Source organism: Apaloderma vittatum, unplaced genomic scaffold (assembly GCF_000703405.1).
Source record: "Apaloderma vittatum isolate BGI_N311 unplaced genomic scaffold, ASM70340v1 scaffold2411, whole genome shotgun sequence".
Taxonomy (NCBI): domain Eukaryota; kingdom Metazoa; phylum Chordata; class Aves; order Trogoniformes; family Trogonidae; genus Apaloderma; species Apaloderma vittatum.
The window spans coordinates 1-14,830 of record NW_009700608.1 but is presented as its reverse complement, the minus strand read 5'-3'; the positions used below and the strand labels follow the sequence as shown (position 1 = coordinate 14,830).

The 14,830-nt window shown below is 36.7% G+C and overlaps 1 protein-coding gene across 1 annotated transcript in view; it reads right to left on the bottom strand.

Annotated features, from left to right (window-relative positions):
- The window catches only part of PARPBP (PARP1 binding protein), a 43,420-nt gene extending 29,785 nt beyond the window's left edge, over nucleotides 1-13,635 (bottom strand). The window contains exons 1-5 of the mRNA XM_009878788.1: nucleotides 13,486-13,635; nucleotides 6,112-6,342; nucleotides 5,263-5,373; nucleotides 3,944-4,114; nucleotides 2,217-2,371 (exon numbers count right to left, since the gene is read on the bottom strand). Of these exons, the coding sequence (XP_009877090.1) occupies nucleotides 2,217-2,371; nucleotides 3,944-4,114; nucleotides 5,263-5,373; nucleotides 6,112-6,342; nucleotides 13,486-13,635 (818 nt within the window). The remainder of the gene's footprint in view (nucleotides 1-2,216; nucleotides 2,372-3,943; nucleotides 4,115-5,262; nucleotides 5,374-6,111; nucleotides 6,343-13,485) is intronic.
- Between the last annotated feature and the right edge of the window lie 1,195 nt (nucleotides 13,636-14,830).

Here is a 14,830-nt window from a genome sequence, read left to right as displayed (position 1 = left end):
GGACTTGGTTGCACCGTATCTCCTACTCTGTTCAAAATACTCTTAAGCACAACGAACATCTTCAGTTTGTTGTCTTGGTTTCCAAAGCAAAGAACTTGATGCAGGCAGATGAAGAAAGCTTCTTTTTGACACATGTTCCATAATGACCCAGCATTTATCTAGCTTCTATTTTATGCAAGTTCGAATTTCATGAGATCTCCACTGCAACAACATGGAACTGAAATAACAGACTTCTAATCACTAAGTAAACCAATAAAAACACTGCATTTTTTGTTGTGGCATAGCAAATACTGAGAGCCGGTTTATTGCAGCTTGGCTAATCTCTATATTAGAGAAATAGCGATACCACAGTTAAGTTGCCCAGTTTGCTCTTAGAGTTCTCAGCAGGCTTCTAAAGACTAAGAAACTGAAGCTTTTGCTACATTGTTGGTTTTTTTCCCTCTGCTCTTTGGATTGCAGTAGTAACAGAACTAGAGAGATTTCTCGTGTAAAACTGCATCCTCTTGAATTCATAGTAACTGTTACATCACAGGCAGGGCATACAGACAGTCCTATGGCTTATCACATACCTAAGAAAAACACCTTTTTGTTCAGCAGTGTGGTGACCCTTACAGTTTCTAAGTTGTATACTGGTCCTATAATACTTCAGAACTTCAGCATACTAATGAAGATTCTTTCAAACACAGTCAGATGATGGTTATATTTCTGTAAGCAGTGAGCTACTATGTAAACACATATACAATAAACAGTAGCATTTTGGATCATGAGGTTATATATAGAGTACAATAGATACTAGAAAAACCACAGTACTGCTAGCTTTCATTCTTGGTAAGTGATGCAACCAATACCACCTACATGCACACATGCAACCTAACAAACATGCGAGAATTTGAGATTAATGAGATTTATATCCCAGAATAAACAGGACAGCAGGTAAAGGAGGAAAAAAAAAAACCCAGAATAAATATCTGAATGCTGAAAAGATTTCCCATGCTCTGTAGAATTTTTCCAAGTAGAAACTGGTAATTCCAAGCAACTATCTCAACCTAATTTTTCTCACGTGCCTTAAACTGGTGTAATTAACAAGATAACAGCATTTTATGTTACAGTTGCCAAACCACATATACCTGAAAAAGTGGTCTTTCCAGCCTAAAAAAGTTCATCCACATACATGTTTTCCCATTTCAGATTTTGATAAGTGTACAATGCCAAGTAAAGCAAAAAGCATACATTAGATATTGAGTCAAAAGTTATCTTTAATCACCAGTACAGATAGCATGTGTATGGCACCCAGGATGTTGAAAGAACAAGGAAGCTGAATTAAAAACTAAAACAAAAGCTACAAAGCAACTTCAGAAATACTTCCCGCTTCCAATGACTAAACAGTAATTTAAATAATGCTTATGGCTTATTTTCAACTGTGTGGATTAGACTCAATTCAAACTAAAAATTAAGATTATTTAGTATCAAGGACAGAACTACTACAGATGATTCGCTGAAGTTTTGTATAGAAATATTACTGATTATAAATGAAAACTTTACTAACTTCTTTAATGCTTAAGAAAATTTCTCTTCTCTTTGTACCAATGCCAGAACTTAGCATATCAAATTCCTGTGTTACATGTACACTTCTCTCTAGTGAATCCCATATTTATAAGCTTGCCCAAAAGACTAGTTTCAGGTCTTCAAAAACATTCAAAAATCAGCGACTTCACCAACACATTCCTAAGAAATAATTCTTAGGCTGCACTTTTGTAGCAAAAAAAAAAAAAAAAAAAAAGGCTAAATAACCAATGTTATTCGCAATAAATACTCATTTATATACTCAGCAATAAATACTTCTTTACATAAGGGTATATATATAAAAAAAAATGACTAAAAGGAAGTAATTGATGTGCAAGACAGTACATACAAGTTATGTAGCTACCGGACCCGCAAGACTGAAATCTTTGGAAGTTCATTTACAGCTAGGGAAATAACCAAATAGCCATATACACGTTGATTTGATAAAACCTTAAAACAATGAATAACCTCAAAAATCTATAACCTTGTCATAGTTTTTCAAATATTTTCTAGTAACATTTACAACTCAAAAATTTAACCTGAATTGTTAAAGTAGTAACCAGTTAGATTTTCTTTTGTTCACCCTCCTCAAGACACGTGCACAAGGAAAAAAAAAGTGCTCAACAAGACAAAAATGTAACAAATTCTATTACCTTGGATTTAAGATTTCACCAACAATTTCTTGCAGCTTGTCAATAAAATTAACAAAGTTTGAAAGTCCCTTTACATGCGCTTTTAAAGGATCAAATAACGAAGATGTACGGCCTTGTCCTTCAAGTTCTATGGTTCGGATAAAAGATGTGGCCATCTATTAGGAGAAACATTCAGAAACATGATACTGTAGAAATACGCAGAATGTGCACATGCTGAAGTGGGCCTCTCCTACAGATTTGTAAACAGTGTATAACAGCTGGTGGACAGCAGAAATAGTTTAACTGAAATGAACAGAATATCTCTTAAAGGCAAGTTTTCTACATTTCAGTATTAATATTTGCAGCATCAATTTTTATATAGTGCAGCACTATATAAAAAACTCAAAACAAAAAAAAAGCCAAAGTGAAAATGACCCAGCTAATTTGATATTTACATTGGCCTCTTAACAGCTTAGAAAAAAAACAAAACACCACCTTTATTAACATATTGTATAGAACTTCATTGTTGCTGGTCTTTAACTGCTTATGCTGATCTCACAAAAACTACTCTTAAGTTCAGAGGGCTGTCTACAACCCAAGTACAATTTTAACATAAGTATGTAAAACTTGACTTCAGTAGTACATTTATTTTCAGAGGTGCAAAAGAAAAAAAGCATATTCAAAGCTTCTGAAAAATTACAACAGTTAAGGCTTCCATCATCACAGATACCCAGTTCTGGAAGTTTCCATATATATTTTTATGCTATAAAGACACTGAAAACAAGAGATGTCCCAAAAGCAGGCCCACACTGGAGCAGTTCATGAAGAACCACAGCCCACGGGAAGGACTCATATTGTAGAGGACTGTCTCCCATGGGAGGGACCCCACACTGGATCAGGAGAAGAATGTGAGGAGGCCTTCTGAGGTGGAAAGAGCAGCAGAAATAACATGTGATGAACTGACCACAGTCCTCATTCTCTGTCTCTCTGCACTGCTGGTGCGGAAGAGACAAAGAAATCGGAAAGGAAGGTGTTTTAAGATTTGGTTTTATCTCTCATTACCTTACTCTGATTTGATTGTTAACAAATTAAACTAATTTCTAATTAAAAATTAAACTAATTCTTTTTTGCCTGTGGGAGTAATTGCTGAATGATTTCTCCCTGTCCTTACCACAATTCACAAGTCTTCCATTATACTTTCCCTGTCCAGCTGTGCAGAGGAGTGATAGCGCAGCTTTGGTGGACAGCTGGCATCCAGACAGGTTAAAGCCACCACAGTTGCTTTCAAAGGTACTCGATAAGCAACAACATCTAGTCTAATGCCATCTTTTCTTCGTCTTTCTGATTCAATATGCACATTCATGATCTTACTTCATATTATTTGCCAAGATTTCAAAATTAAGAGCAATAATAAAAAGCATATCTTACAGCCATGTTCAGGACAGTAAACTTTTTCAGGATTTCAGTAGCTGCTTGGAATGAACAGTCTCGAGGCATGTTTTTATGATATCACATTTTAACACAAGCACACAATTATTTTTCTGGCATCTTTAGATGTGATGACCAAGCAAACATCCATTTCTTCACATAGAATCTGTTCCTTTTTTTAACCTAGAAACTACGTTTATGGTGCTATTTGAATTGGCTTGTAAATATCAATCTTGCATATAAGATTAAAGCAAAATTTAACATTTATAGGTGTATTTCATTGTCTTTAATCTACAGCAATTTTCACTTTACACACATACCAGGAAAATGGACATATTTCTCTCCTGTGAGGCATGTTTCAGGCTGGTGAAGGCTTCTCTACCAAGTCCTCGGTCAGGAACATTTAGAATATGAGCCAGTGCCAGATCATCCTTAGAATTTACCAACACGCTTAAATATGAACACACACACTTCTTTGCCAGGACTGCCACCTGTATAAGAAAGTATCACACAAACTGGTCAACCCACTGCTAAACTATGTTCAATTTTTTTTAAGTTATTTTAAAGCTAATATACTGCTATGAGTTTTGGAAGATTAAGAATTTCACTTTGCATAATTTCAAAGTGTTACTTTATGCATGGGAATTCTGGAAATACTGACAACAGCAAGCATGATTAATACATTAATTAAGTAGTCTGTGCTTGAATATTCGCAAAATATTTGAGGGTTGGATCTCCAGCTATGAAAACTGGTTATCAATTTCTACTCAGAAACCTCATCACAGATCCTTTTCTACTCTAAAGCAAAATACGAGCTCTATTAAACAACATAAGTATTTGTCATTAACTTCAAATTAGCTAAGATTTTCAACAGCTCACCAGATGCAGTATTTTTTCCCTTAGCTCCTAGGAGGTTTCAATCACAGAAACTCCACTGATTCAGTTTGGACATAAATTGTGACTCAGATCCACTAACATAACCAAAACATAGTATCCAAAACATAGATTGTAATTGCATAGTACCAAAACATAGATTGCTGCTTATATTGCAGCACTGTTCTGGATCCTTTAAGAACACTCCCAGAACTGTGCATTTCAAGCACTGTTATATATAGTATTCCGAGATTCTTGTTTTGGGGGTTGAAAGGGTAAAGGGAAAATCCTAGTATTCCCAGGAAGTCCTCAAATCCTCTACTGGGACAGCCAAATCTTGTTTGTTTTGCTATAGCTACCACAACAGTAGCTAGATTTCAGATTTCTTCCATATGTAATGGAGTATGAGCTAATAAAATTAAATTGAAGAAGTTTACTTCACTCACTTCACTTTGAACCACTGGGCAAGTCGTTTAACTCTCAGTCAAAACAACATTTGAGTCATAGTGTACTGGTAGAAAAATTTATTCCTTGCTGTTTCAAGGTAGATTAAGTCCATACCACGTGCCTACTATAAAAGGACTATCTTCCAGAACACAAATTTCTGCACTTTATATTGTAGGTGTGTGCATGTGACTACACATGTTCTGCTTTTTTTTTTAAGCCAGAAACATTTTAATAGTAACAACTGGAAAAGGAAGCTATGTTATATTTCATCTTTTCAATATATACAAAACATTACAAAAGAAAAAGAAATAATTTCCACCTTCACGTTCTCTTTGTCCTTTCTGTTGACTGGTGTAGAAGAAGTAGAAAGAACAGAACCATTATTTTCTTGTGCATTCATTGTGCCAGAAATAAATTCCATCAGCTGAACCTTTCACAAAAAGATTTGAATAAGCTTAAATATGAGCATGACTAGAAAGCAAAAAATAGCGTTAAAATCTGGTGAAACTATGCCTCCACCAGTTTACTAGTGTTTTGAGGTTAACTCAGCCCTCAAAATCTACTTTTGGTTTTAGTTTTCAAAAGTACAACTGTCTTAGTAGAGAAATCATGTGCAAGGGGGCCGGTTAGCTCAGTCAGTTGAGCGTGGCGCTAACAACACTAAGGTCGTGGGTTCGATTCCCGTCTAGTCCCCATGTGTTGCCTGATCTAGTCGAGAGGTGGCATCCCTGGCGGCAGGGAGGCCGGATTAAAATGATCTCTAAGGTCCCTTCCAGCTTAGGCCGTTCTACGATTCTATGATCTCAAACAGTTACATAATACACTTGCACTAGAAGTAGCTGCCTATGTTTTGAAGAACATGTAAGGTGTTATACCATGTTTAGCTTTGTTCCAGTCTTAGCAAATCTCTGCAGTTTCATTTTTGCAGTTCCCTTTCTGGCAGAGTGATATACTCATAGAAGAGCTATGGGACTCATCCATCCAGCAGGACAATGGAAGAAATAATTTCTGAGATTTGTTTAAAAGATTTAGTAATTTAAACTCATCTGTTTCCCCAACAGAAGAGCAAAGCAACTTGTGAATAACTCAGAGTTCCTGCACATACTAGCAAGTATGAACCAAAAATATATCAAAACAATATCAGAGTTCAAACAAACAAAATACTTACAGGGGTTATGCATTCATCTTCAGATACAAATCCAAGCCCATAGCACTTCTGACATATATCTATTAGATCTAACATATTGCTTCTTGCCAAGAAGGCATGATAGGCTTTTTTTATGTCAGCATAATTTTCAGGTTCTTTCATGTTGTCATATGATAATTCCAGTTTGTCATGTAACAAATATTTCCAGGTTTCCAATACATCACTAAGTGATACTGTGAAATCTCCATGGTGCTAGTAGAACAGAAAAAAGAAAAAAATACTATGTTTTTCACTCAGCATAGCTTTAAGAATAGCTTTAAAATAAGCTGCGTTATATGTATATTTTTTTAAAAAAATCAACACGTTATAATCTAAATATATACATTTATTATAAAGTCTCACTCAGACTTTACAGTTCAGTTTTGTTATATGCAGTATTCATTCCTGATCTTTAAAATACCAAGTTTCCTCACAAGAAAAGACATATTGACTTTCGCAGAACTACTGCCTACATAAAGTTGTTTATTTGCATTTGTTTTCACCATGGCAGGCATTAACATTCCGAAGACGGTAAATATAGCTCCATTACATCGCTCCACGCAGCAATCTGAGAAAACGTACACTATGTCCACAAAAAAACCTCTTTTCCTGTGTTAGTACAGTTACTTTAGAATAATGTTGCTAGCATTGCTACATGCACTGAAGCAACGCACACCAATCCATTACTAGCATCATAACTAACATTAACTATACAGGATAGGCTACAATCTTATATGCAGCTTCTGGCCCACTCTCCCTGTTGCAATCAGATTACACTCCACATGTCCCTCTGCCTTCTTCCCAAAAAGGGAAGAAAAGTACCCCTTATCATAAAATTTGCAGAATTAAGAGATTAACAGAGTTAATTTTAAAGAGCAGATAAAATGGGTAAATGACAACAAATACAAGTAGCAAAGTAACTAACAGCATTTTGTAGCAACTGAAGAATCTTCCCCTATCTTAGACAAAAAAAAAATAATTCAAATTTATGACAAACTTAAGAGGCTTGTATCACAGTTAGAAGTCCCTTTCTTCTTTCCAACTCTTGAGATGAGTGCTCTGTTGACCACTGGCAAACAGTAGCAGAAAATGTTGACTAAAATCATATATAATTTAAATATTAGTTTATCATGTTTTCTTCAAAGGATTTACATCCAAGTGGAGACATCTGCTATTACTATTTATATGGAGGGGTGTATGAAGCAATCTTGCCTAAGCACTTCTTGGAAGAGCGAACACTTAATTGTAAAGCAATAAACTTGAAGCTTTGTTGTGCAGGTGTAAACCAGAAGGATAAAAAACTTTTCTTAAAAATTTATTTGCTATCTCTACATGGGAGAGCAGAAGAGACTAAGAATGAGCAAGACTATGTGTAGTCTACAATGCTATATGTAATCTCATTTATGAAGCAGAAGTAACCAAAGAATCAAAGCTGTTGGCAAACCTGGCACAGTTGAAGGTTACAAGTACGTTAGCAGGAGACGAATGACAAAAATGTGAAAGTGTCACAGCAGACAGGAGCAGACAGCTGAGCTGGAATTCACAGAAATTTATAAACAAGCTGCGTAAGTAACAAAGCCCTATTATTTCAGTCGTAAACAGTGATGTATTACCGAAGGAAGTAGGATGCAAGACAGCTACCATCCGGTTCTGTCAGTAAGAAGATAGAAGAGAGAGCAATTACTACTGAACTCAAAGAAATAATTAGGTACAATACATAATCTTATTTGTTTCATCTCCGACATTGTCTTTTTTTACTGTCAATGAAGTACTGTTTTTCAAACCAAGTGATTCACAGTTGGATGGGGGCAGCAGGGAGAGGGGGTGGAGGACAAAATCAGCTCACCGAGCATCAGACTTTTTAATTAAGTTTTCCAGTTCAACGTGAGGGTACAAGGAACTGTAAAAAATCTGAGCCTGACTCTTGTGGTTACCAGTTAAGGAGATGAATGTAGTGCCAATGGTTAAAGACTGCAACAGTGTGGACGCCAGAAAATCAATTTCAATCCCTGCAAACCAAGCTATACCCAGGAAGAAAGAACTGCATTAAGATGCTACTTGCTTAAGTGAGAAAATACATATTAGCAGAGACTTCTGCTACTAATTAGATTGAGTTAAAGGTAACAGACAGAAAACACAAGGTTTGAGATGCAGGATTACATGCATATTTCTGGCCTCTGTAATTCAGAATTTGGTCCTTTAGTCACTAAGTACTTGTTAACCTGTTTTTTCATCTCTTGACTACTGACCCTGGACTTCCACTTCTATACTGTTTCCTGCCTTTCCAAAATTCTAACTAGTAGTTACCAGTCTCCCTACACACACACACATCATTATATTCTGTGCTTTTTTCCACCCTGTTCCTAAACCTTGGTGTCTTATGCAGCATCCATTGTATTAGCCGCATCTGTTGAAGACTTATCCATACTACCATACTCTACATCATCCCCATCACCACTTCCTCCTTCCCCTGAAATCTGGGACTTCCATACCAGTTGCTTTTATCCGCTCCTCTTTCACACCAAGGCTCCTCTTTCATCCCCATCCTGCTCTTTGATTTATGTACCAGTCCTCACCTTGTGGTGTTAAACTTTTTCAGCTGAGGTCCATGTATTAGACTTCAGAAGACATGCACAAGTAATTTTGCAACTGTAGCAAAATTTTCCAGTTTTCACCAAAGAAACAGAGTTTATACTCTCAGTCTACAATGCACTCCCCAGTATATGTTAGGGGAAAAAAAAAATTAAAGAAAAAAACCACAGTACCGTACGGTACTGTCCTAGGACTGAGTGACAAATCTTGCTTTGCTATGCCAATAACAGCAGATAACTCCAGTCTAGAGTAAAAGTTTTATTTTATTTCAGCACATGTTTCCATTAAGCGACTTTAATCTGGATAAAACAATTAAAAACGCTATTAGCAACTAAATGTAAAACTGAATAGAGAAGTAGGTCAGGAGCAATGTTAATCAGTTAAAGTGTTCTAGCCCAAAAGATCCATATTTAAAGGTCTAGCATACGTAACAAAACTTTCCCAAAAGACCTGGTTAAATATACATTCCAAAGTTCTGGAAATCAACTATTTAGATGTTGTCTAGAAAAAGAACTAGGATTAAAAATGAAAGCATGCTCATCCATATTACTTTTGGAGCACTTTTTCGACTTCTACTTTGCACATAATTTACAATAATTCAGCACTATGAACTTGCATGCTATTCCACAGATTACCAGAATACTAAAATGGCATATTATTTTCTGAAAAGCACTTATTTTTAATTTTTTGAGGGCTGAAATGAAACACATAATCATAACCCAATTTAAACATGTCAGCAGTAGGTTGGAGGAAAAAAAAAAGTTGTTTTCTCACTTTGTTTTGAAATAAAATCCTCCAGGGGTACCCAGTTAAAGTACAACTTCAGTATGGTGTCTAATAAATCAAAACCTTTCCTCACCAGACCAAGTACCTGCAGAGACTAGCAAAGTTTATATTAGTGCTGCAAAAATATTTTAAGTTCAAATAAAATTGCACTCCAGACAATAATCTTCATGATCAGGTACTCACTGTGACAGTCTATTTTATTACTCATGCAGTCAATTTGTCAAGAGTCTCTAGTTTTAAAATTAATAAATAATGTGTTGTTTTGCAGTAAGCATAGGCCAACTAGTTAATAGCTTATAAAAAAGTTCCATACTTTCATTCCATGATAGACACTGCAAGTATTAGGTTTCACAGGCAGAGAAACAATGAAGTATTATAAAGTATCTTCACTTCTTGGTAGCGTAGTATGTCGTTTCCTTGAACTCTTATTTTAGAACTTCTGAAGTCCAATAGCAACATTTCATGCCTAAAGACACTATTATTTTTTAAAATATTTTGTAGGTATTTCAAGCCTTCTAGGGCTAACTACATAGCAAAGCAGCTTCTATTTTGACAGAAAATTATTTTTAAAAGCAGAAAGTTATCTGTATTTCAGCACCATCATGTTCTCTCCTGCCTTCTCCAAAGAAATGGTCACTAAGAGGGGGAATAGGGCAGATGGTGTTGAGGGGAAAAGGACCAGGGACAAAGAGTAGAGGTATGATCTCCTTAAGAAGGACTGGAGAGCTACAGTATGTATAGGTCAGCAGAGCAGTTAGTTCTTTGCAACAATAGGATCCTGAAATATACAAGTAAAAACTGAGCTCATCCAAGCAACAAACTATTACGTTCTAAAGACAACAATATCAACACTATCAACTTTTATTGTCACTACAGTGTTAATAAAAAGACAGAATTCACCACACTCTTTGTTAAAAAAAACAACAAAGAACATCAACAGAAAAACAAAATAAAAGAACACAAAAAACCCCACACAATATATTCTTGCTTCTCCTTCTACCTCTCAAAACATAAACTTGTAGCACTACAGAGAAGGGAAGTAAAATGAAAATAAGAGAAAGTCTTATCATTAAGCTAGGGAGGATGCCTCAAGTAGCAGGAGCTTTAACACAGTCAGAACAACAGTTCTTAAGCCATTCAAAAATACAAGAAACAATAACTTAACTACCTATGACTTGGTTGCACAGGGTACAGGAAAGACAGTAAAACAGCCTCAGTATATTATTTCCTTTAAAAAAAAACAATGAAATATCTATTACTTTTTTTTTTTTTTTAACAGAATTTCAGCCTTTTTTCTAATAAAGAGCATGTCCCTTGTAGAAAAGGCTACTCAGCACTGATGAGACCACATATCCAGTTCTGGGTTCCTCAGTACAAGGGAGACACACTGACATATGGAAAGTCCCACAAGGTCCAGTGAATCATCCACAGATGATGGACAGGAACATCTCATGAGGAAAGGCTGATAAAGCTGGGGCTGTTTAGGCTGGAGAATATATGTTGATGAGATCTTCCCTGACCGTTCTAAATGTCTGACGGAAGGGTACAAAGAGGATTGAGACAGCCTCTTTTATATGGTGCCCAGTGACAGGACTAGAGGCAATGGGCACAAACTGAAAGAAACATAGGGGGTTTCCTATGAACACCAGGAAACACTTTTTTTTCTGTGAGAGTGATTTAGCACTGGCACAGGTTGCTCAGGGAGGTTACAGAGTCTCCATCCTCGAAAACATTTGAAAGTCATCTGGACACATTCCTGGAAAACTAGCAGAGGAGTTAGACGAGGTGACCTCCAGAATGCCTTTCCAACCTCAACTGCTCTGTGATTCGGTGAAAAATTAATCTTAGTGAAAAGCAGCCAAGACAACATCTCTCAGTAGCATCATTACAGAATGTTACAAGCAACAGGTAATATAGAATTGCTACAAAGTTGGTGAGAGTCTCTCATTACTGAAAGGGAGGCAGATAAAACAGCTTAAGGGTGTAGCACTGTAAAGCAACTTGGCCTTTTTCTTTATTTGCCAACATGGTTACAAGATGATTTGAGAAAACATTTCAAGAAATACAGGATACTGAGCAGAATACGATATTCTTCAGAGGGTGTACAAAACACACTCAAGGAAGCACAGGGTAGAACTAAACCACACACTAGAAGTGATTTCATACAGAATCAGAAAGAGACAAACATAAAAACATATTTCTAAAATCAATAATGAGACACTTTGTCTCCAGCCTCACAGTCCTAGTGCTAGGATGTTTGTTTACAAAACATTAAAGACAAGTCTGAGAACTGAAACTCCCAGACTCAGGAAAAACAATTCTTTTATTTGATGTCTCAACTTCCCCGACTAGTAGCTTAAAACAAGTGATTATCTGTTGTGATAACCTATCTTCTACCCTTCCTGATCCACAACTGCAAACAGTCAACTTAAACCAATTACCTTCATCTCAATTCCAACCTGAAAATCATTATTTCTATTTCAATCCTTAAGAGTGGTTCTTCTTGAAAGTTTTCCTAGATTTCACATCTACGCTAATCAGTCCAGGTAGAAGCTATTAACTTTCACCACAGACCATAGACCACTTGTCTTTATGCCATATGGCTACAACCCGAAGTATTTTCAGAGGAATTCAAAGAGCAGATTTGTTTTCTCCGTCATCCCTGCTATTTGATCAATGTTTATCACACTATTTGCTACCCTTATTCTTGGAGAAATTTAAAACTAATAAATTATGAGACTTAAATTGTTCCAGATATCTCTGAAAAGCTTTGTTAATTTTAATTCCTACTGCAGATAAAAATAAGTTAAAAACATCAAATGCATTAAAATTGTCCAAGTTCCTGAAAAAAAGGCAGTTGTTTGGGGTGGTGTGGTTTTTTCCAACCCAGCCAGTCAATAGCTTGTTAATATCATTATTTTTCCTGTAGCAATTGACTGTCATCATAGACTTCTACTCTACTGGTGTTATGTTAACGATACAAAATTGTACTTGAATGGGAGTTAACAAGGGACACACCTACAGCTGCAATAACCTGCATCTTAGTTTGATGTTTCAGTACTGAACAAAGTAAACCAGCCATATTTTACTATAACACCATAAACATTTATATGGACATCCAACTGAAGAAATTGAACTACAGAGGCAGCACATTCAAATGTTAAATTAGTTTTAATCAACATATGCAACACAAGGTTTATATATACTGCTAATTCGTCTTACTGGACCAAATAGTATAATCAGAAAAAAAGCCTAGGTTTTGAAGACTTGGTTTTTCTTCAGATTTGAAGTAAAAGCAGTATATTTCAAATCAAATGAGTTGAAAATTATTCCTTTAATGTTTGTTAGATCATGTCTGAAAGAAAAGATTATTTTACAAGGAGTAGAAAAAAAGGAGAAAGTAGAACAAACTAGTTACCCCTAGGGAAAAGAAAGAGCATGCAAAGGCCACGTATTTCCTATTGGTACTGGGTGCACACTCGCAACTTGCATGTATAGGTAGGTCTTCATCTGCTGAAGCTTCAGGAAAGACAGCAGCCAATGGGCTGCTGCAAGCACAACTCATGCAGCCTGTACCAGATCAGTTTTATACACATGCTCTTCTTGTGTACTTCCAAAGCATTTGCATGACTGTCAGAAAAGATGTAGCTCAGACCCTGATCTACAGCACAGAGGAAACATTTGATGAAAATAAATAGAAGCTATCTGATCAGTAAAAATACACTAATATTTATTATTAATGTTTAGAACTCAGCAATACACCTACGACACTTCCATCCTCCCATCTGTCTTACGGTTCTCTTTCTAAGCCCTGATTTAACAGTGTGTTTAAACATATTATAGTGCCTTGCTGTATCTGATCTACAGCTAAAGCAATGAAAGTGCCAAAATTTCGAGCAGGTGCCTAAGCAAAAAGTCCAGCAAGCGAACCAAGTTTGAGAAGTCCTGAACACCAAGAAATGGTGAAGGAATGCTAACCTGTTTATTGACTTCAGCCATTGACAGTTGTAACACCATCAGCATCGAGTCTGCTCCACATACAGTAGTCCTCTCAGAGTTTGAAAATAAAGGCCATTGTCTTCTGAAACACTTCATAAAGCTTAAAATTTTTTGCTGGAAATCAATCATTGTCTAGAGCAGAAGATAGAAATAATTAGGAGAAATAAAGGTGAATATAAGCAAGTAAGAGGGCTATGTGGTCTTCACCTTCCAATAATCTGTGCAAATCTTGCTGTACTTTCTTGCAGATCAAGCTCCTAGAATAAACTCTTCCCACTAAACCAAAAGGCTAGTGAGACTCGCCTCAGTATGACAGAGCGACCATGAAGATAGGGGGTTAGAAGTGCTTATGTATGATATGTCTTCATGAAGACCTCTTACTTCCTGTGTATATTATGCCAACATAAAAGACCATTGTATTTGCGATAACATTTATCTCTGAAAGCAGTCTGAATACCCCAGAGTGTCTTCTGTACCGTCTGCAATCACTACACATTCACATCAGCATCAGTCAGAATGTTTTAAACCTGGAAACATGAGATTTAATATTTCTAAGGCTTAGTAACAAAGACAGCTCTAAATGCTTTTGTCATTTATAAAGTTGGGTGGTTTTTATTTTTTTTTTCCCCATTCCATACATCATTATTTCCCTTATTTCCTTTGGCAATTAGTTTCATTATCCGTTTGGAATTTGACTACTTCACGCTTTGGTCGTTTTCACCTTCTTGCATTTGTCAAGACACAGGTACACCAGACTCTCTAAAAAAATTTACCTTCATTAAATTTGTTCTTTTCTGAAACTCAGCTGCTTAACACCGCAGTAAAGGTAAAGGAGCAAACCCCACATAATTTAGTTTCAGTACAGAAACTCAACTTTTCCCCTTATTTCACTTAGCTAGGGCACAGCCCACAGCAGTTGGGTGATGGGTACGATGAGGAAAAATGACGAAGTGTGGGAGAGGGGCAGGGAAAACAGGAGACATCAGGTACAAAGTAAGAGCAACTGCAATAACTTACGCCCCCAAAATGTCTTAAGGAGACAATCTACTATTTTACGTTAACACACAAAACGTGCAGGCTCTAAGGAATGAAACAGGCGGGCAAGCGCAAGCCAGCGTGGGGCCGACAGAACTCTCTGCGGAGGCCTCTCTTTCTCTTCCCCCCCGCTCCGAGACGTTTGCAAGGGACAAGAGCTGTCGCTCGGCGCAGGCGCTCATAGCCCGAAGAAAGCGCCCCCAAACTGCGCAACGAGCCCCACACGCTGAACCCTGAGAGCCGACGTTACCCTTACCGCTCCCCCAGCCGCCTCGGGGTCCCCCCTCGC